General features: G+C 40.7%; 1 protein-coding gene across 4 annotated transcripts in view; it reads left to right on the top strand.

Annotated features, from left to right (window-relative positions):
* Rpgrip1l (RPGRIP1-like) overlaps positions 1–15376 on the top strand; it is a 102478-nt gene extending 87102 nt beyond the window's left edge. The window contains exons 24-27 of one of the 4 annotated variants that reach the window (XM_005388309.2): positions 3187–3271; positions 7861–7994; positions 10486–10627; positions 14160–15376. In XM_005388309.2, the coding sequence (XP_005388366.1) occupies positions 3187–3271; positions 7861–7994; positions 10486–10598 (332 nt within the window). In that variant the 3' untranslated portion in view covers positions 10599–10627; positions 14160–15376. Of the gene's footprint in view, positions 1–3186; positions 3272–7860; positions 7995–10485; positions 13434–14155 lie in introns of those variants that run through there. The other 3 variants (XM_005388310.2, XM_005388308.2, XM_013516223.1) reach the window with 3 other exon arrangements.
* Positions 15377–20118: the final 4742 nt, after the last annotated feature.

Raw genomic sequence — 20118 nt, 5'->3', positions numbered from 1 at the left:
TCTCAATACAGTATATGGTACCATGACCAGCAACAACAGCCAGGAAGGTGTAGAATTGCAAATTCTCAGGCTCTATCCCAGCCCTACTGATTTAGAAACTCAGGGGCTACAGCTCAGTACTCTGCATTTTCACAAACCCTCCAAGGAATTGTAATGCATATTAAAAACTGAGAACAATTGGGCTAGACTAAAATGCCCAATGTAGCCTGTATCTGTACAAGCAGGAGAACTGTGATCTATTTTGGTTCACTTTTTAAAAACTAAGCTTATTGGTAAGGAGCTAGAATTTTTTTGAAAAGAAATTTTTAGACATTTTCAGCTGAAATGTTGGACTTAACTCACCTAGACTAGGTGTCTCCGATTGATATCCCTTCAAGAAAGAGTGAAAGGAAAATGTGGTGCTTCCCTTGGTACAGGTACAGAGCCCTCTCACATGCTCTAGCCTTGTAGTAGCAAAACCCTTAAAGCGTAAAGGGCAGGAAGAGTTTTGGCTTCATACAGAAAGGAGATACAGCATGGAGGTTAAGGAAGGCAGGCTCTGCAGGCAGACCTTCCTGGATTCAATTTCTGACTCTGCTGCTTTCTAACTACATCATCTTGGATGAATGTCTTACCTTTTCTGGGTCTATCTAATCATCTATAAAATGTGGGTCAGCGTGGTCCTTAACCTGTGTGATTGCAGTAAAAATATAGAGTGTAGGGCCTAGTACACAAACATCACTCAGTAAATGACGGCTATCATCATTTTTACCTTTAGGAAAATACACAATGCAGTGTGCTGGCAAACTGAATGAAGCAGAAGCACAAATAATCTCCAATTACGTTGTTTGTGGAGGTTTTTATTTGGGGGAGGAGCATTTCTTCTACCAATTTCAATGATAAGATTTTTTTTTTTAATGAGGTTAAACATACAGTTGCTGTGTGGGTTAGCAATCTGGATAAATACCAAAAAGAATTGAAAGAAAAGGTGCAACAGATATGTGTACACCCTGTTCACAGCAGCACTATTCATGTCGCCAAAGATAGAAACAACCCAAGTGTTCATCACAAAATGAGTCCTTAAAAAAAAAAAAAAAAAAATGAGTCCTTAGCCAAATGTGGTGCATACATGTAATGGAATATTATTCAGCCTCAAAAAGGAATGAAGTTTGCTATATGCCGCAAAACGTTGATCATTGAAAACGTCAATGGGAAGTAAAATAAGCCAGACACAAGGGGACATTTGCTTATATGAGTGGCAAATTCCTCGATACAGAAAGTAAAATAAAGGTTCTCAGAGACTGAGAGGAGAGGAATGGGAAGTTACTGTTTAATAGCTGCAGAGTCTCAGTTTGGGACAATGAAAATATTCTGGAAAGGTGGTAGTGATGGCTGCAACAACAATATGAATGTACCTAATGCTGCTGAGCTATGTGCCTAAAAATGGTTAAAATGGTAAGTTTTATATTACGGACATTTTACTACAATCTTAAAAAAGTGTCTAACCAATAAAGGTGATCAAAAGTGCTCTAGGTTTAACTGAAAATTTTTATTTGAATGTTGGACTTGGAAATTTTTGTTTTAAAGCAACGCCACTACCCTTGTTTTCAAATGATATGAACTACTATAGCATAAAAGCTTTAGGACTCTGAAGTAAAAACAGATATGGAATACCACATCTTGTATTAGTGATTAACAGCTCCCCCCGCAAAAAAAACCCCACTTGAAAAAACAAAAGTTCCCATTTCGCTTGGTATAGTGACACCCTCTAAAAAAAATTTACCTCCCAGCATTAATGGAACTCATCTATTAACATGGCTTTTGGGCATTGGTAAGTAAAACAAAATACTCTGAACCCTTGGTCTTTATTAACTTCTGCTAATCTCAGTAAGTTATGTAATTGTATAGGTCACATTTATTAATACAGTATCATGCGTGAAGTCATAAGCCAGAAGTTGCTCTTCGATCTTGGTTCTCCGGAGATAGTTATTAACTTTGTTATTATTTATTTCTTGAGTAAGGGTTGTAAGTTTATAATCTCACATCAACCGAATGCAAATCAGACACTTTAATTAAGCTGAACCCTTACTAGATTGGTGGGCCCTACAGTGAGTCTTATTTCTCTGAAAGCGCCAGCCTGCCCCATCATGATAACTTCATCTCCCACTCTGTGCGCCACAACCCAGCACCCTGCTGCATCTTTGGCCTTCAGCTTATTTTTGCTCAACTGAGCCAAACAAATGGATGAGTTAATAGCATCATAATTTGGAATTCCTCTGTAATTGTTCAGGGAAATGCTTTCACTATGAAATTAGTTCCTAGAAGAGCCTGAGACCTGGCCATAGAATTGCCAGGTGCCTGTCACCCTGTGTGCAGGGAAGCCTTCACATTCAAATAGGATCGAAGAAAGAAATGTCTTCGGAAGCTGAGGTATGGCTGAAATTCCGCCAAACTGAGAGGAAACATCAGGATGAAGATTGGACTTTCGCACTCTGAGATGCCATTTCCCAAAGTACAGACACTTGCAGTGTCAAGGGTTTCCCGTCTTCTTCCCAGTGGGACTTTATATGAGTTATCTTCTGGTGTTTCAGCTAAGTGAAGTCTGGCCACGGTCTTGTATGCCTGCATGTACCTTTAAAAATCAAAGACAAACCTCACAACCTAAAATGCTCCGTCTCTCTTCCTCCGCACTCCCCGCCCACACACCAACAGACATCAGCCGTGGATTTCCTCAGCCCAGTGCACTAGATGCCTCTTTTATTGCATGTTGTGGCAGGAGAGGAGGATTAAATTACTGAGGCTGTCAGAAAGGACAAGCACTCTGCCATACATTATCATTATCACTCACTTCTCGGGCAAAAGAAAACGCAGTAAATCCCTCAAATACAAGGCAATAAAGACCAGTGGCTTTTACTGTCATGACTGCCAGTGCCATTAACAGGCAGTGACAGTGATGTGGCACTCTTAGATGTTGCCTGTATCTTTTCTGACAGTGTGCATATAAACCTGCCAGTGACATGACATTAGATCACATGACTGTTCAGATTTGATTCTGGTTCCTGGAGCTGTTTTCTTTTCCCAGGCATACAAGCAAGGTGGCATGACTTGTGTCTTTAAAACAGGTATGTGTAAAAATACAGAATGGCCCTAACGTAGCATATTCCTGAGTGACTTCCTTCTGTGGATTTTTTTTTCCTCCTGGTATAGTGATCGACGTGGATAAAGAAAACAACCAAGAAAAGAGAGATGTCTTAAAAGCTATACTGCAGAAACAGGAAATGCCTAACAGAAGGTACATTTAAGCAGTAGAAATGATTTAACAGTATATATAAGTAGGTATCTGCGGCATGGTATGGTTTAGAAAAAGGAAGAGGTCGCAAGATGAGGAATCAGAACATCTGAGTTCTCAGACTCACTGTCTGTCCTTGAATGAATTTGTGACGTCGATGGGTCCTCCCTCCCCCTTCACCCCAAGGAACATAGTGGTCCCACCTACCATACCAGCTAAGTGTGATAATCCTGTAGTACTGGGAAGACCGAAAAACTGCAGTGTATAGAAAGTGTCCCTGTGCCAAATGTAGCAACAAAGAATAAAACAGGTTGAAAGGTAGAGTCACACGCTTGGGTATTAATTCTTGTTCCATCACCTACTGACTGTCTGACCACGGACAAATTGTGTAACCTCCCTGTGCTTAATTTTCTTCATCTGTAAAGTGGAGGTGACAATACTGTGTGGGGCTATTATGAGGACTAAATTAGGTAATATGTATAGCACAGATAGAATAGCGCCTGGCACATACCAAGTTCGTGGCAGTCACTGAAGTAGTGATACTTGGAGTGGCCTGTTGCCCTTGTAGAGTAACTCACTCTCACTGTCTAATGACTCATTTCATATTATTTTTGAGTGCATTTTCTTCAAAACTTGAATAGGACATTTTGCAATTCTGGCTCAGGAGAGAAAAATCTTTCCAGAGGGGGGAAAAATGATCTTAAGAAATTAGTGCTTCTGTGTGAGCCTGAGCACGTCAGCCTGAGCTGAGTTCTCCAGTGCCTACCTGCTGCTCTCCAGCCTTGGCCGGGTAGATGTTTCTCTCTCCACTGTCCTGTCCTTGCCTTTGTGAACTACGGACAGCACAGCCTCTCGCTGACTTCAGAGTGGAGCTCTCCTTGCCACCTCACAAGAGTTCAAGCTCCTTTCTTGTAAGAGGCCATGAAAGTGTTTCAGAGTTGCTCCCAAACATGCATTTTCTCTTTTTTTTCAAGAAGCCTGCAATGCTTAGCTCTTGGGATCTGAGAGTAGCTTTTTATCAGCTCCTTGAAATACACATCATTTCTTTAGATCTCTGTTTTTGCTTCAGAAAAGGTACAAAAACCCTACTATTAAACCTTGGGTTCTGCCTTCCCAGGGTGGTAATCACTCAAGCTCTACTTATGTACCTCGTATTGTTCAGCTTCCTTCATGGCCTCCTCACAGTTACCCCAAGTAGTCACTAGCAAGTGAACCACACGGGCTGTGGAGCTGGCTCCCGCAACAAGCATTCAGGTCACCACCGTCCAGGACGAGCTCTGGCTCCGTGCGCAAGTCCTGGGCTGGAACTTAGCAGTCTTTTTCTCTGCCTCTGTGTGCTCTTCATTTCTGAGATGGTAGAACATATATCTAACACTTCTCCTTGGAAGAAAACAATTTTGTTTTCTCAAGTGTTTTTTTTTCCCATTAAAATCCAGATTCTGCTTTCCTTTTAGAGCTACCTTTCCTCAGAAGATACATACATTTGTACAGAATAGGTAAAAAATTTAAAAAGAAAAAAATTCACAGTAACTATTATGGCTCCTATACTGCCATCATTGTTCCTCAGAAATGTCCAAACACCACACAGAGACACAAATCTCGTATCAGTTTTTAGGAAAACCGCAGGTGTGAAGTGACTGACCTGGAGCCAGGACTGTTGAGTGTGGCCCTCTGTGGGAGAGGGTTACTGCCTGTCCTGAGGGAAGAGGAGAGTTTCACTTACACTTTCCATAGGCAAGGCCAGCTTTTATTTCAGCAGATGTTCTCACCTTTTTAAAGTCCTCACACATTTTATTCCTTCACATTACTTAAAGTAGCTCCTCGTTTCTGAGATTTTTTTTTTTTTTTTTTGACATAGTTCTCACTATGTAGCTCAGGCTGGCGTCGAACTCACAGCAGTCCTCCTGCCTCAGCCTCCCAAGTGCTAGGATTACAGGCATGCATCTCAAACAGCAACCCTGTTCAGTAGTGGCATATAAGCCACAATTACAGAAGTCTGGCCAATCTTGACCTTGACAAGTCTAAAGTTATGCACACTGCCTAACGAATTATTTATAGTCCCTATGTATTTTGCCCCATGACGCATTTGGAAATGTACAAGTGTCACTTTCAAAGGGAGGTAACACTTTGAAATGGGACTTTAAAAATTACCTTAAAGTATAGTTTCCACACAGACTCGGAGCTTCTTTCTTTCTCCCTCTGCTTAGCAGTGTTCTAGCGAGTAGATCTATCCCTGAGGAAGACAGAGCCCTATAAGAACAAGTAAACCATTACATATTGCAATAATTAGTAACAGAAAATTAAACAACTTAAATGCTCAAAAAAACCCAGCAAATCTGAGGAGGTAACATTTAGCTGATTTATGAGAGAACCCAATCAAGTCCCAGGAGCCCAGGGAAAGTCGTTCCAGGCAGAGGGAGTTTCCCACGCGAAGGAACACCAAGTCAGTATTCTAGGCCGGGCCAGGAGGGTCACGAGTTTGGTCCCAGAGAAGTGGATCAGAGGAGGAGAGGAGGAAAGAGGGGGCAGGAGCAGGTCAGGAGCCTGCGGCACCTGCGCAGATGTCCATCCAGGCCCTGAGACCAGACCATACACTCTCCAGGTCGTGGGGCAAGTTTCAGCTCCCGTTCTGGCAGGGTTGAAGGTAAGGAGGCTGGGTTTGTGTCTGCGTGCGTGGATGCAGTTTGGCCTTGTCCAAAGTGATTTTTGTTTTTATTCTAGTGACTTTTCCCTTTTTGAGCTTAACTACAGTTTAGTACATGTATTTTTGATATCTCATTTTGCTGTCTGCAAAATTTAAAGCCAGAAATACTACCTTTTTATATTTCTAGCCCTGTCTCTGGGACTTAGAAGATTTTTCTTCTTCTCATTTGGTCTTAGCATTGTCTCCTTCATTCAATGGAGACAATAGCCTGTGTTTCTAAAGGGACGAGGCTCTGATCCTTAAATATGAGATAAAAATATGTAAAAATATAAAAAGATACATGAAATTACACATCACTTTTACACTCTGGTAGCCTTGTAGTTTTCTTTAGCACTGATGTTGTAAAAACATGGGTCCCATATCACTTCTGCTTCCTCTTCTTCCAAGTGCATTCATCTAGGATAACTTCTTCCATCAGCACTTTGTCTGCTTGAGTGATGCAGTCAATGTATAATTTGCAAATCTAAGTTTTCCATGGAAACAAACTTTCCCATGACAACTTTTTTTCTCCCTTGAAGCTGCTCTGCCTGGATTCAACCTAGTGGTAAAAGATCAGACATTTCCTTAGTGCTTATATTCTTCTTACTGCTTGCTTGTATCATCTTATCTGACCCTTACAAGAGCCCTCCGAAATGGGTATAATTATCCCCATTGCTTAGATAAAGAAACTGATATCAGAGAGGTTAAGTAATGTGTCCCAGCTCACACAGCTAATCGGGTAGAAAAGCAGGAATGCAGACCACCACGAATGGATGCCCTAAACCACTCCATCTTAATCCCTTTATCTTATACACCCTATAAAGTATGCATTTTGTCCATGAAGGCCAGGATTTACTCTTCGTAACTATTGTGTAAGTATTAATTTTGATTTTGACTTAAGGGATTTCTATTTTCTAATCAAAACTTATTGCTAGCTAAAAACAGGGACTTGGTAAAGGAATGAATTGCTGAATGTTTATTTTCAACGAATTGGTTAAAAACATTGTCATGTTTACCTATAAATATTTGGAAAGGATTTTATTTATATTTTTCAAGGCATGATTTCCCAGAGACTTAAATTTTTATGTTTCTTGTTTTGTTTCTGATTTGGGGTAGATACATTCTGAAAAGTTTAACATGCTAGAGTTTACAAGCATTCGTGGTTTAAGCTGTGCTGCCAAGACATATCAGAGGAGTACTTAACTGTAAATTCCTGTCATTTGGTCAATCCAAGTGTGTTTGGCCTCAGCACAAGCCACTAATTCAAATCAGTTCCATCAGAACGCTATAATTACGTGTCTAAAAGTAAAATAAAACTTGGACTCTATGATTGTAAGTTAAAAGATTGCTGAAGTAATACAAACATTTGATACAGCTATTGGGCAGAGCTATAGCATTTATCTAACATGACTCAGAATGTTGCCCAAGGAGCCTGATCTCTACATTTTGTAGAACACATACAGTTGATTAAATTGCCTATCCCACCTCCAGAGCTATACATTGCTAAAGGAAATACAATGCTAAAGGAAATGATGCTTTCTATAGAAACTGCTGACCACATAACCTGCGTGACCTTTATTCACTTGGCACTTTCAGTCTGGAAAGTGGAGGTGTTAGACTGTCATTAGGTGTGTCGTAACTGAGCAAACTTCTGGTCATTCTCCTGACCTCATCATTTTCTTAGATTGTAGAGGAAAAGCCAGTAGTCAGTGCATGGGAAAGTGGGTTAACTTTACCTGAAGGTTGAGCGTGCTCTAATAGTTCTAACAGTTCGTGTAAGGACTTGTCTAAACTACTGTAACTTGCTTATGTCACATTCATACACAGTGATAAAACCCATGTGGGAGTTTTGTTTTGTGGCGATCTCCTCTCCTTTGTGATGCTCTGCTCTGTCCTTGCGCCTTCTCAGTGTTCGCTTCACTGTGGTCAGTGACCCTGCAGAAGATGAGCAAGAGCTGGAGTGCGAGGACATCGGCATTGCCCATGTCAACCTCACAGACTTGTTTTGGGAAGGGAGAGACATCATCGAGCAAAATATCGATGGTATGTGTGGAAGTGTTGCTCAATTTGTACAACCAACAATTGCTAAAGTCGTAACTCTTTATTAAAACCTTCTCTTCGCTGGCCCCAAGGGAGTTGAGTCACACATCAGTGGAATCCTTCGCAGTTCCAGTGGACTTCTGTTGAAGCTGGAAGCCTCTCCCCCAATCCCTCCCCTGTCCTCTCCCTCTGCCTTCCTTTGAACTGATAGAAATTTTAAAATAATTAATAGAGCTTCACAAGGAATTATGCATTTTTTAGTATTAGTAGGGGGTAGAAATTTTTCTTCAGATGTTGTTTATGAAAGCCTCATTTCAGCGCAGGCACTTAGCCGTAAGAATGTTATGCTGTTTATGTTTGTAGAAGGCTCATTTCAGCAAACACTGAGCCTTCAGCATGTTATTCTGAGAGATTATTGTGGTGCCTTTTGCATGGTTTCTTGTGAATTCATTGCTACAATACAGTGATGTAGCCCCTCAAGTGACAGGGTAGCTCGGATCTCACGTTTCCCACCAGCAGGAGGGGATTTCGTCAGGAGTAGAGGATTCCTGACAAAATGCATTTTCCTAATTTGTATTTCACCAGGTGCAATTCCAAGTAATGTTTAATTTCTACATTCTGTCCCTGTATAGCATATTTAGAACATGCTGGAAGAATTATATTTTCTGAATCAGACTTTTTACAATCATAATCAGAAGAAGACCTGGGCTATATACATAAAATGGAGGACATAGCTATTTCCAATCTCATCTGTTAAATTAGCAGAGCCATCTGTGGTTTATTTACTTATTCACTCATGCATTCAACAAACACTTCATTGAACATCTCTTAAGTGTCATACTTTACTTAAATTCTTACATTCTGCTTATACTAGATCTGTGTCAAATGCTCAAAAGTTTTTGTTTTTTTTTTTTTTTTTTTTGTTTTTTTTTGAAACAGGGTCTCACTATGCAGTTCAGGCTGGCCTTGAGCTCACTTTGTAGCCCAGGCTGGTCTCAAACTGGTCTCAAACTTGCAACGGTCTTCCTGCCTCAGCCTCCCTAATGCTGGGGTTACAGGTGTGCGCCACCACGCCCAGCTGTTTTATATTCTTGATCTGGTTTTTCTTTCCCCCTTCAGTTCTGGTTAGCAACCAGTCTTCTTGTTTTCCCATGAGACCACAAGTGACCGAACCAGCTAACATAGACAGCTATTATGGCTGGGAATTATATTTTGGAAATGAGTCCAAAGATTCAGCGCTGATCATGGCAGAATGTGAATTCTTTATTAGCTGGCACTTAGAAGGAAACAGTCCCTAAGGAAAGGTAAAAACTCAGAGGAATGGGCTGGGCATCGTTTTGCCATTTTGCTTTTCCCATTACTCATTCCTCTACCTAGGTTTTTGTATACCAAGTTTTGTTTGATGGCACCCTTATAAATTTGCATTTAAAGACCCGGCATGGTGGTGCACACCTGTAATCCCAGCACTTGGGAGGCTGAGCAGGAGGATTGTTGCGAGTTCAAGACCAGCCTCAGCTACAAAGTGAGCTCAAAGCCAGCCTGAACTGCATAGCGAGACCCTGTCTCAAAAAGACAAAAAATAAAAAATAAATTTTTTTTTTTTTAAATTTGCAGTTAAAACACACAGACCTGGGTGCAGTGGCCTATACCTTTAATTATTCAGGAAGCTGAGGTAAAATTTCTTAAACCCAAGAATCTGAGGCCAGCCTGGACATCAGAGTGAGACCCCTTCTCTTTGAACACTTGCACACAAGCATACATATTATTTAAGTTCAAGGAAAACCACAAATAATAGAAACAGGAAACTACAAAGACTCTTAGAAAGTATCAGACTTGCAGAGTCCAGGATGCTGGTCTTGAGTCACTAGCAAGTATCTCTGTCCACAGAGGGCTGGCGTCTCAGCTGTGGAGTGGGCCTGCTGCTCAGGCAGCCTTGGAGAGGACCCTGGGCTTCAGTCAAATCGTGGGAGACCATTCTCCCAAGAGAACTCCATACACACTCCGAAAGTTCAAGGACCTTCAAAGCCAATCTGTAGTCTTTAAGATTCCCACATGTGCCATTTTAACCCTTTCTAATTTCACATATAATCTTTAAATGGAATATTTTATTTAGAAAGATAAATAACCCAAATTATGATGTTGTAAGGTCTTTACAGTGATTTGTGTTTAGAAATTTGTTTTTAAACTTTTTATGTCTTGCTAGGTTCGAAATTCAGATTCTTACAGGAATCATTATCCTGTCATCTTCTCACCAGGTAAACTTCAGAATTAGATCACTAGTTTCCGCACCATAAACAACCACATGTGCAATGTATCTAAAACATACAACTTCATGTGCATATGACAAGGTTTACTTTTTGAATCTCTGAGATGCCAGTAGATTTAGGGGCTTTTCCAGAGCTGTTTTTATCTTTTCAACTACTATTTCAGCTAGCCTATGTCAAGAAACATGAGATGACCAGTACTAACACCTGTCATGATATTTTCTCCCTAGTTTTTGATGCACGAGCGACTGGTGAAAGTATCGGCAAGCTCAGGGTAACGGTGGAAGCTCTCCATGCCCTGCAGTCTGTTTACGAGCAGTACAGAGAGGACCTGGAGGCTTGAAGGAAACTGCTTCAGAGGCATCTCCTATGGTACTTCTGAGTAAATGCACACAAGAAAGCTCCTCCATGAGAGCGTGTGTAATTACTCTGGTGTATATAATCTATAATTCATGGGGAGCTGGGAGGGGGAGACCTGCGTTTGAAATGGCAAGTTTTGTATAGTTTTTCATTTGTTTATTTTTCTATTCCCTCCTTCCCATGACTGCTATCCCTCGGGCTTCAAGCTCCCACAATGAGCAATACCTTCTCAATAATTTATACCTACATGGTAGCATGAGAAAGCCTATTTGCATTTTCAGCGTTTTCTTATGAAGAACTGAAGTGCAATTCCCATTTTTATTTTTAATAAGGAAAAGGATAAATCTTAGAAAACCTATGAAAAAGAAATACTTTTATGTTATCCTTAATCGTCCCACTAAATGGAATCGTTATGATTAGCCTCATTAAGAGTTTTATACTGTGAAGATTTTATTAGAAGCAATATATGAAAATTACTTGGATTAATGTGTTAATCTTCCTCTTTAAAATGCTAATATCCATTTTATGCACATTAAAGCTCAGTATGCATTTTCTTTGATGCATGCAGTTTCTATCAATTAAATATAAAGAAGAAGACTTGGCACCAACTTATTAAATTGCTGCAAGTTTTTTGGTTTTCTTAAAAATTATAAAACTTGTTTGTATTTTCATGTATTTGTAATGGCAATAGGGGACCCTGGAATGTGTGTGTATAAAGAGGGGATAGATAGATGGTTAGAAGTGAAAGTTACACTTTGGAAACTTAGCCTAGGACATAAAAAAAATTATGACTCAAATTCTGATATGCTTAGTTAGACCTGAAAGGAGTATCTTTTTTATCATTTTTTAAAAATTTACATCAAGCTTATACAATGCTAGGGTGTATCTGGATAACCAGATCCTCAAAAAGCAGCTGAGAAAGTTAATTTTCTAGCTTTTACCCAATCTCACTGAAGGATTTAATTGATATTTTTAATGGAGCTGTGAATCAATGCTGCAAAGGAATTGTCTCTAGAGGTCTAGGATATAATGCATTTCATTTTTTAATTTACTTTTTTATTTGTCATTTTCTTCAAAGGATTTTTATAGGCTGTGGGTTTTCACTGTTTGCAAACAGGCTATGTTCCTTCTTAAGCATATGTAAAGTATTCAGGGAGATAAGTAATTTATTAAAATCTACCTAATTTGCCGTGATATATTAAATCTCTGCTTCAGTGATCACAGACCATTTCATTTAGAGAATTAGGCATTCCCTCTTTGTGTGATTAAAGCTCTGGAAAATGAGTTCTTTGCTCCTATTTGTGAACATTCAAAGCCTGCTAATGGCAAGAAGATGGAATAGATTATGAGACAATTCATTACAGTTCAACAGAAAAAAAAAAGCAGCTATAATGCAAAAATGCAAGTATGAATATCTGCATATAGTTTAAACCATCTGTGCTCTAATGGCTTCAATAATGACTCTCGTCTTTTGGAGGCTTTGAAATGACATCCGTACAATATTAATTTGTTGATGTACATTGCGGGACCAATAGAGTATGATCTGACCGCAGAAATCTATAAATTCTGCCTGTACTGTTGGGCCTTCCTGTCCTGGGGCCTGCCATTGCAAGGAGAACCTTGCTCTCATCAAACTCTGCAACTTTTCATAACAACTCATTCCTCTGGAACCTTGTAGAGACCACAAACATCTGCAGACAAAACCTCTCCAATCCTAGTAAACAACCACATGTTTGTTGTCACTTCAGCTGGCTCTGAGCTCATCTTTTTGGCCTCTCTTTCTAGCTTTCTTTGGCTTTCTGCAGTTACAGTGTCATTAAGGCCCATAATATTCCCTGCAGTAATTTAAAACAGCCAGATTATACCCTGGGATTAACTGAGTGGTTTTTGAGACATTTATTGTGGTATTCTCCCAGGAGGTTTGTATTATTGTTTTAAAATGTTACATCCCAAACTAAATACCCTTCTGCAGGGAGAAGAAATGGATTGCACTGACTTCTTAGGATCTTTAAGTAGAGAGGGAAAGTTTTTATTAGAAAACTTCTGGGAGCTACTCAACTGCATAGAATGAATACCTCAAATAAGATTAGAAAATTAGTCATGTTTCCATCACATTCATGTTTACTATATTAAAGATTCCTTTTCTAATTTTAAAATACTCAGCCTTAAATTCTTTCAGATTTTCACAATACTTGTTTTCACACATAATGGCTACTGACACATTTTCAAGTGTGTAAATGGTATCACGTGCTCTCACGTGGAAGCCAATTGGGATATCTCTTTGTTTTGTCTGTGTCAATCCAAGCACAGTAAGAAGTCCCCCACCTTTTGAGTTAAAGAAGGACGGATGGTACTCTTCTCAGTGTGCGGCACTTGACCCATTCCCTCTGGTGGAGCTGCAGCGGCTGCCACAGTGGCCTTGCCACGCAAGAACACCGGTTGAGGGGCAGGCTCCGCAGGGTGATGCCTCTTGGGGCGACTGTTTACAGTACACTCAGAACTTGGGTGAGCTGTACTGCTTTTGTTTGGAATTAAAATAGAGATGTGGTGTGTTATGAGGGAGAGTGTATTTTACATTTTTTTTTTTTTTTTTGGCCTACTGTGGTAGAAATGTCAAAGTTCCAGCCACTGTCATGAGAAGCAGTTGACAAAAATAAGTTTTATGGTTCACAGCGTGGTTTGCGTAGAGCACATCTCTCTTCACTCTGTTTCAACACGCTTTCTAAATCGTCATGGTTTGTTGCCATTTAACTCAAATTAGTTTTTAAAGAATAAATAGAGAAAATGTTTAATCAAATAAAGAAAGGCCGCATTGAAATCCTGCCGTCCCTGCCGTTCATCTGTTACCGCAAAACACAAATACTGTCTATGGTTAGGAAGAAGCGTGGGCTGAGACGCGGTCACGTGACCCGGGGGGCTGTGCGTGCACCCACACTGCCGCCACAGAACATAAATCACCTTAGTAATCTTACACCCAGAGCCGTGACAATGAGAACCAGTTCCTACACATGTTCTAACAAGAATCTGATTAACATTTTTGTGGATATGGAAAATAACTTTTTTTTTTAGTCAGACTGGCACTGTTGCTGAATTTAGAATGATTTCCTTATGTACTAAATAGCAAAATGTGGATCTTGTCTGTGAACAAATACAAGAATAAAATGTCATCTTTGTGTGATACCAGACAACCAAGGGGGCGCTTTGGGGATATAAAAGTATCGAATGATTGACAATATCTGGATGATAACTCATCTCCAACGATGAGAGCACATTTTAATAAGTCACTCATGCCTGAAGGCCTCTGACTACCTTAACAAAGAAAAACTAAACCTATGATTTATTATAGATTGGGCAGCGCGCCTAATTAAATCCATGAATGGGAGCAAACACAGCTTTACATCCCCTTTGTTCAGAACAAAAACAACCTCCAGGTCAACCAGAAAGCTAAACAGTATCAAAGCAATGGAAACAAGTGTTTTTAAAACTAAAAATACAGAATTAGAAAACATCTCCTCATGCTAATCTCTTTTATCTTGCAAGCTAGAAGTTTCACTTTCATTTGAGAGCACCACCAGTGGACTGCACCTCAGTCTGACCTGCAGGAGGACCGGCCCGTGTTACAGCATTGGCTGCCCTCGGGTCTTACCCTGGCTTTTCCACATGACCCTCACCAAGGTGTGAAGCCCGTTTCTCCGTCGGGCTTTGGGAAGTAAAGCCTGGGACTCTTAGACGGAATATGATGTCTCCAGAAGCAGATGCCTTCTGCTGTTTCCCCCTCCCGATCTACAGAGATTCACAGTCCCATCTCTGCAGCAGCATTACGGAAGTCTTCACTGGGCACCACTGGTTTTCTCTTTAAATAACATTTAGTATCTTGATTTTCTTCTTTCTGTCACCTAATCTGTGAACACCTGTATTCAGCTGAACATCTCCCTTCCATCTTTCTCATTTTTAAGGTTAATCAGAGCACATTTCATTCTCTTCTCTATGTGTTTGTATTCTGTGGTGGAAAGGATCGAACCCAGGGCCTTATACAGGCAAAGCAAGTCTTTTACCAGTGAGCTACACTCTAGCACTTCTCTTCCTTTTTTACCACTTCTCTTGTGGTGCTACAGGCACTTCTTTAGATACCAGCATCTAGCCAGGCATAGGGACACACACCTGTAATCCCAGTATTTAGTAGGCTGAGGCAGAAGGATGGATGGTGAATTCAAGGCCAGCTTGAGCTCTACTGCAAGACCCTGTCTCAAAAAAAGAAAGAAAAAAAAAGATACCAGCATCTGTGACAGGTCCAGGGGCCTTGCCAAAACATTCCTTTGTGTTAAGACATCTTTCTTTTTTTTTTAATTTTTATTCTTTGAGACGGGATTGCTGTGCTGCCCAAGCTTGTCCTCATCTGGCCCCCTTCCTGCCTCAGCTTCCCAAGTAGCTGGGTTTACAGGTATGTGCCTCCATAGCAGGCTCAGGTAGACCTCATGTAACATGATAAGGCACTTGTAGCTGTTATAAAACAGGAATCACAAGCTAATTTTTGTGTCTTTGCTTTTTGTATCTTTTTTACAAGTCACAGAACCAGAACCTCAAGAAGCTCTCGAGAATCACTGGTAAAGAGCTGAAGCATAAGAAAGTTTAGTGAAAAAAAGACTTTGAGAAGATATTTCATTAAAATCAAACCTTCTTGTTCAGATAATGTTTTGCTATAGTTACACATGTTATTTTGTTTTGTTTTGTTGTTTTTTGAGACAGGATCTCACTATGTGGCTCAGGCTGGTCTTAAATTTGCTATGTAGCCTAGACTGGCCTAGAACTCATGGCAATCCTCCTGCCTGAGCCTTCTGAGTGCTGGGACTACAGTCTTGTACTACCATGCCCAACAGTGACACATATTAATAACAATAGGAAAAATGAGGGAAACTTTAGAAAAAAACATAAGAGACTATAAACCTGTAACCTAGAGGCTGGGAAGAGTTTTCTCACCAAGGGAAAAAAAAGCTGTAAAACAAAACATCTTGAATATGTGAACATTAGGGCACAGTGACAGTTTTCATATCAGACTGTTAGAGTTCAAGGTAGAAAACAAAGGGTAGAGGGTATTTTGTACTGTTAAAGGGAACGAAATAGGTCAAAGATAATAGGAACTTAAATACGTATCCACCAAGGAGTATAGTCTCAAAATATATGACACACAAACTGACAGAACTGTGGAAAATATTATGGCTACATCAATTTCAACAGTAGGTTTTAACTCACAGAGGGGGATAGATCAAAAACTTCACGTCAAGATTTGCTAAGCTTGATTGCTACACTCAAAGGGATATAGAATTCACATGGCACATTCAAAGAAAACTCAACTGTGTACTCAACCACAGGGGAAGTTTCAATTTCCAAAGAATTTTGATCTGTGTTTCAGACTGTATTTCTCTAAGCAAAATGGAATGAAATCAGAAGTCAGTGGCAAAAAGGGAGCTAGAACAAAGAATCCTTTCTAAAAATTATGAATGTGTTTATTTATAATCGACAAATAAAAATTACGTAGGTTTGTGGGTATGTGATTATCCTGGTGCCTAGTAGAAAAAGAAATAACCCACTCCTGAAACATAATGAGGAGAGAGACAGTGGCACAAACCTTACTTTATGCATCGGTCTGGGAAGTAAACACCAGTTCAGAAGCCCACCCCAGAGGAGGGGCCTGGAAAACGTTGAGCACAACAGAGAAGAGTGCGGGGAGGGGCTCTATGCTGGCAAAACGCAGGTTACACCCGTGCAGGTCCCCGCAGAAGAAGGCCATGCCCTAGGGGAGACACTGAGAGCAGACCTGAAGCCTGGTGCCCGGGGTTTGGATCTGGATGTTTCCCAAAGACTCAGGTGCCATAGGCTTGGCCACCAGCCCGTGGCACTACTGGGAGGTGATGGAACCCTTACTGTGTGGGGCCAGTGGGAGGAAGTTACATCATAGGGGCCACATCTTCGAAGGGAATCCTGGGCCCTTCCTCTCTCTGTTTTGCAGCTGCCATGAAATCAGCAGCTTTGAATCACCACACACTCCCCACCGTAATGTACCGTGTGACCATAGGATCAAAGCAACAGGACAGAGGAACCCTGGGCTGGAACCGTAAGCCAAATTAAATCTTTCCTCCCTGTAAATTGTTTTGGGTGTTTTGTCACAGCACTGGAAAGCTGACTAGGGAGACTCAGAGCGTAGGCTACAGGAGAAGTGAAAGGGCAAGGGAGGGGCTTCAGAATGCACAGGACCAGAGGTGGTAGCCTGGGAAAAGCACTGTGGAGGAGAGAGGGACGTTTTGGAAGAGAGAGAGCTACCCCAGGGAGACACGGAAGAGAGATAAAAGCTGAAACCATGGGCCCCCGTGAAACAAGACAGTATCCTTAAATGGTGTCGATGCCAGTAAAAAGCATTTCTTCGGAAACTGCATTTTGCTGTCACAGTAAAAGAGGACACCAATGAGCTGAGAAACTTGTAAACCACACAGCCCTTCCCCAGCCATGTGATTCTCCATCCTGGCTGGGCCAGGGAAATCCAAAATAGTTTCAACAGAAAAGGGAATCCTATATCCATCTTCCATAAGACCACAAAATGAAAAGAAAAGCTTCAGCTGTTGCCGATTATACTTAACTAACACTAGAGAAGTCGCAGGAAAAAGGAGTAGCTGCCCATTCTACCACCGCCCAGCATCAGCCATTAACACCTAGCATATTTCACGTTTTTCTTTTCTTTTTGAGAAATAGTCTCACTCAGTAATTTAGGCTGGTCTCAACCTCACTGTGTATCCTAGGCTGGCCTCAAACTCACAGCAAGCCTCCTGCCTCAGCCTCCCAACTGCTGGGCTTAAAGGCATGCATCACCATGCCCGGCTCATATCTTTTTTTTTAATGCATAAAATTTTTGAAATTAACGCAAATAACATATGTCTGTATTTTCACTAAAAGAATAATACAAGCCAGGTGTCTTGGCACATGCCTGTGATCCCAACCCTTGAAGGCTAAAGTGGGAGAATCACAAGTTTGAGGTCAGCTGATTTCATGGCAGCTGCAAAGCAGAGAGGGGAAAGGACCAGGGTCCCAGTATTCCCTTCAGAGAACTACACAGATGTCTAAGTCACACTTTCTTTGTAGCTAGGACACAATAGCTGACGCCTGCAGTATAAAGGAGGAGGTATTTATTTTGGGTCACAGTTTGCAGAGGTTTCAGTCCACTGGCTCAAAGGCAGGACAGCATGGCAGAGGAAGGCTGCTCACATCAGGGCAGACAGGAAGTCATCAAGGGAAGAGCTGGGAAGGAGAAATTACTTCCTGGGTGAAGCCCACAGTGACCTCCTCTTCCAACAAGAACCATCGCCTAACAGCTCTTCAGCTCTAATACCTCTGTGATCCAGTCATCTTCCAAAGGTCCTGTCCATGATCTCCTGAGGCTTTAGAGAAGCATCTAAATATTGATAATAATAGTGAGAGCCTCTCCATAGTGCAGATAGTTAAAATCTCTGTGTGACACCACCTCTAATCCAATCTACTCCTTGCCACTGGAGTTTTCCTTTTTTATGTATACTGTACTATGCATGTATCCACACAGTATGTATAAAATTATTTGCTTAAGTAAATGTGAAACTGCAGGCTTTGTTTATACAGTTGTTTTTTTTCACATAATTGTTTAAACACTGTTTTTGAAATGTACCCAATGTTTTCAATTGCTACAATAAACTTATCCTTGGGGAGAAAAAGAGAACTCTCTTTTAACAGGATAGAGTTCTACCCCAGTAAAGAATTGGATGGTTTGAATGAACCATCTTTCCTATTATGGACAACTAGAAAAATCGGACTCTGTGTGTGCACGTGTTTACATACATAAGTATTATTCGAAAGCATCAAAGTGCTCTCCAGCCACCTGGGCTGCAGAAATTTGCAGAGGACAGTATGATAAAGGAAAGCCAGGAAGATGAGCCACACACTAAGGCTCATTTCCCCGCAGAGGCATCTGCCAGTCTGAAAGAATGGATGAAGGGCTGAGCAGAGCCTTCAACAGACTCATAAGTCTTTTAGGGACAAAATTGGAATTCAGCACCCACCAAATAGTAGAAGCCCAAGTAAACACCATAGCCTTTGAATTGGGACTTCGAAAAACTAAACTAGGAAAATAATGGTGACTTAGCAATAGTCTATCCCAAAATATAAGCTGTTTTGAATCTTCTCAATCTCTAAATGGGTTAAGGTCATCCAAGATTGCTAGAACCACTGGCCCAAACATCTCTCAGGAACAAAGACAATGTCCCATAGAAGATATCATCCATGCCCTCAAATTGTTCCTATATTTTTTATGTAACACTTTCGGTACACATATAAAAATAGTCCAGGAGAGCCAAGCATGGTGGCACATGCCTGTAATCCCAGCACTCAGGAAGCTGAGGAGGGAGGATTGTTGTGAGTTCGAGGCCAGCCTGGGCTACAAAGTGAGTTCAAGACCAGCCTGAACTGCATAGTGAGACCGTGTCTCAAAAACACAAAAAAATAAACAAATAAAAATAGTCAAGGACACAAAACCCTGTGACAGAAGACCAAGATGACAAAAGACAAGCGAACCACTCACAAGTAATTCACATAATGGAACCATCATCTATGAATTTCCAAGTAACATTTGATATGTTCATAAATTTTCTTTTAAGGAAATCATGAGAAATTTCACAAAGACTTAGACATTACTTTTTAATCCAAATGGAAATTTTATTAATTGAAATTACAGTAACTGAAATTAATTCACTGGATAAGGTTAACAGTAAATCATACACCGCTTAAGAAAGATTCAGTCAACTATAAAAAAAAATTTGCAGAAAATATCCTTTCTGATGGAAAGAAAATGGGAAATACAAAAAAAGAGAGGTAGAAAACACAGACTAATATGGAAAATTAAACACATTCTTAATGGCCCATGAGAAGAAAAGGAGAAAGATAAAACCAATATTGTAAGAAGCAGTGGCAGAGAATTCTCCAAAATAGATACAAGGCACAGGTTTTAAGAATGATTTAATCCCATTTGCTCAAGATGAGCACGCACAGGGGCGGGGGATATGGCTCAGCGGCACAGCGCCTGCCTGGCAAGAGCGAGGTCCTAAGTTGGATTCCCAGTACCAAAAAAAAAAAAAAAAAAAGATAAAGATGGGCAAGCACAAAGAAAATAATTTAAGACACATTGTAGAAAAACAGAAAACCAAAGAGAAAAGCTTACAGGCAGCCAGAGACAAAAAGATCTTCAAAGAGCAACAACACCAAAATGAAGCAATACTTTCCTAACAGAAACAGCAGAAAAATTTGGAAATAGTATGAACCACCTCCTGAACCCCTACTTCATCTGCTTCCTCATCTTTTAGCAGTTGAGAGAAATTCCTGAGCAGTGGGATCAGGAGTTAGGGGATTATGCACCCCATCTCCAACCCTCTTCTGGACAGTTGAGGCACATTGTACATAGCTGTTCTGGAGCCTAGCAGGATCAAGCCACA

Source organism: Chinchilla lanigera, unplaced genomic scaffold (assembly GCF_000276665.1).
Source record: "Chinchilla lanigera isolate Chin_1 unplaced genomic scaffold, ChiLan1.0 scaffold00032, whole genome shotgun sequence".
In the NCBI taxonomy this organism is placed as follows: domain Eukaryota; kingdom Metazoa; phylum Chordata; class Mammalia; order Rodentia; family Chinchillidae; genus Chinchilla; species Chinchilla lanigera.
Note: the sequence above shows the minus strand (reverse complement) of the source record. Positions and strands in the feature narration are given on the sequence as shown.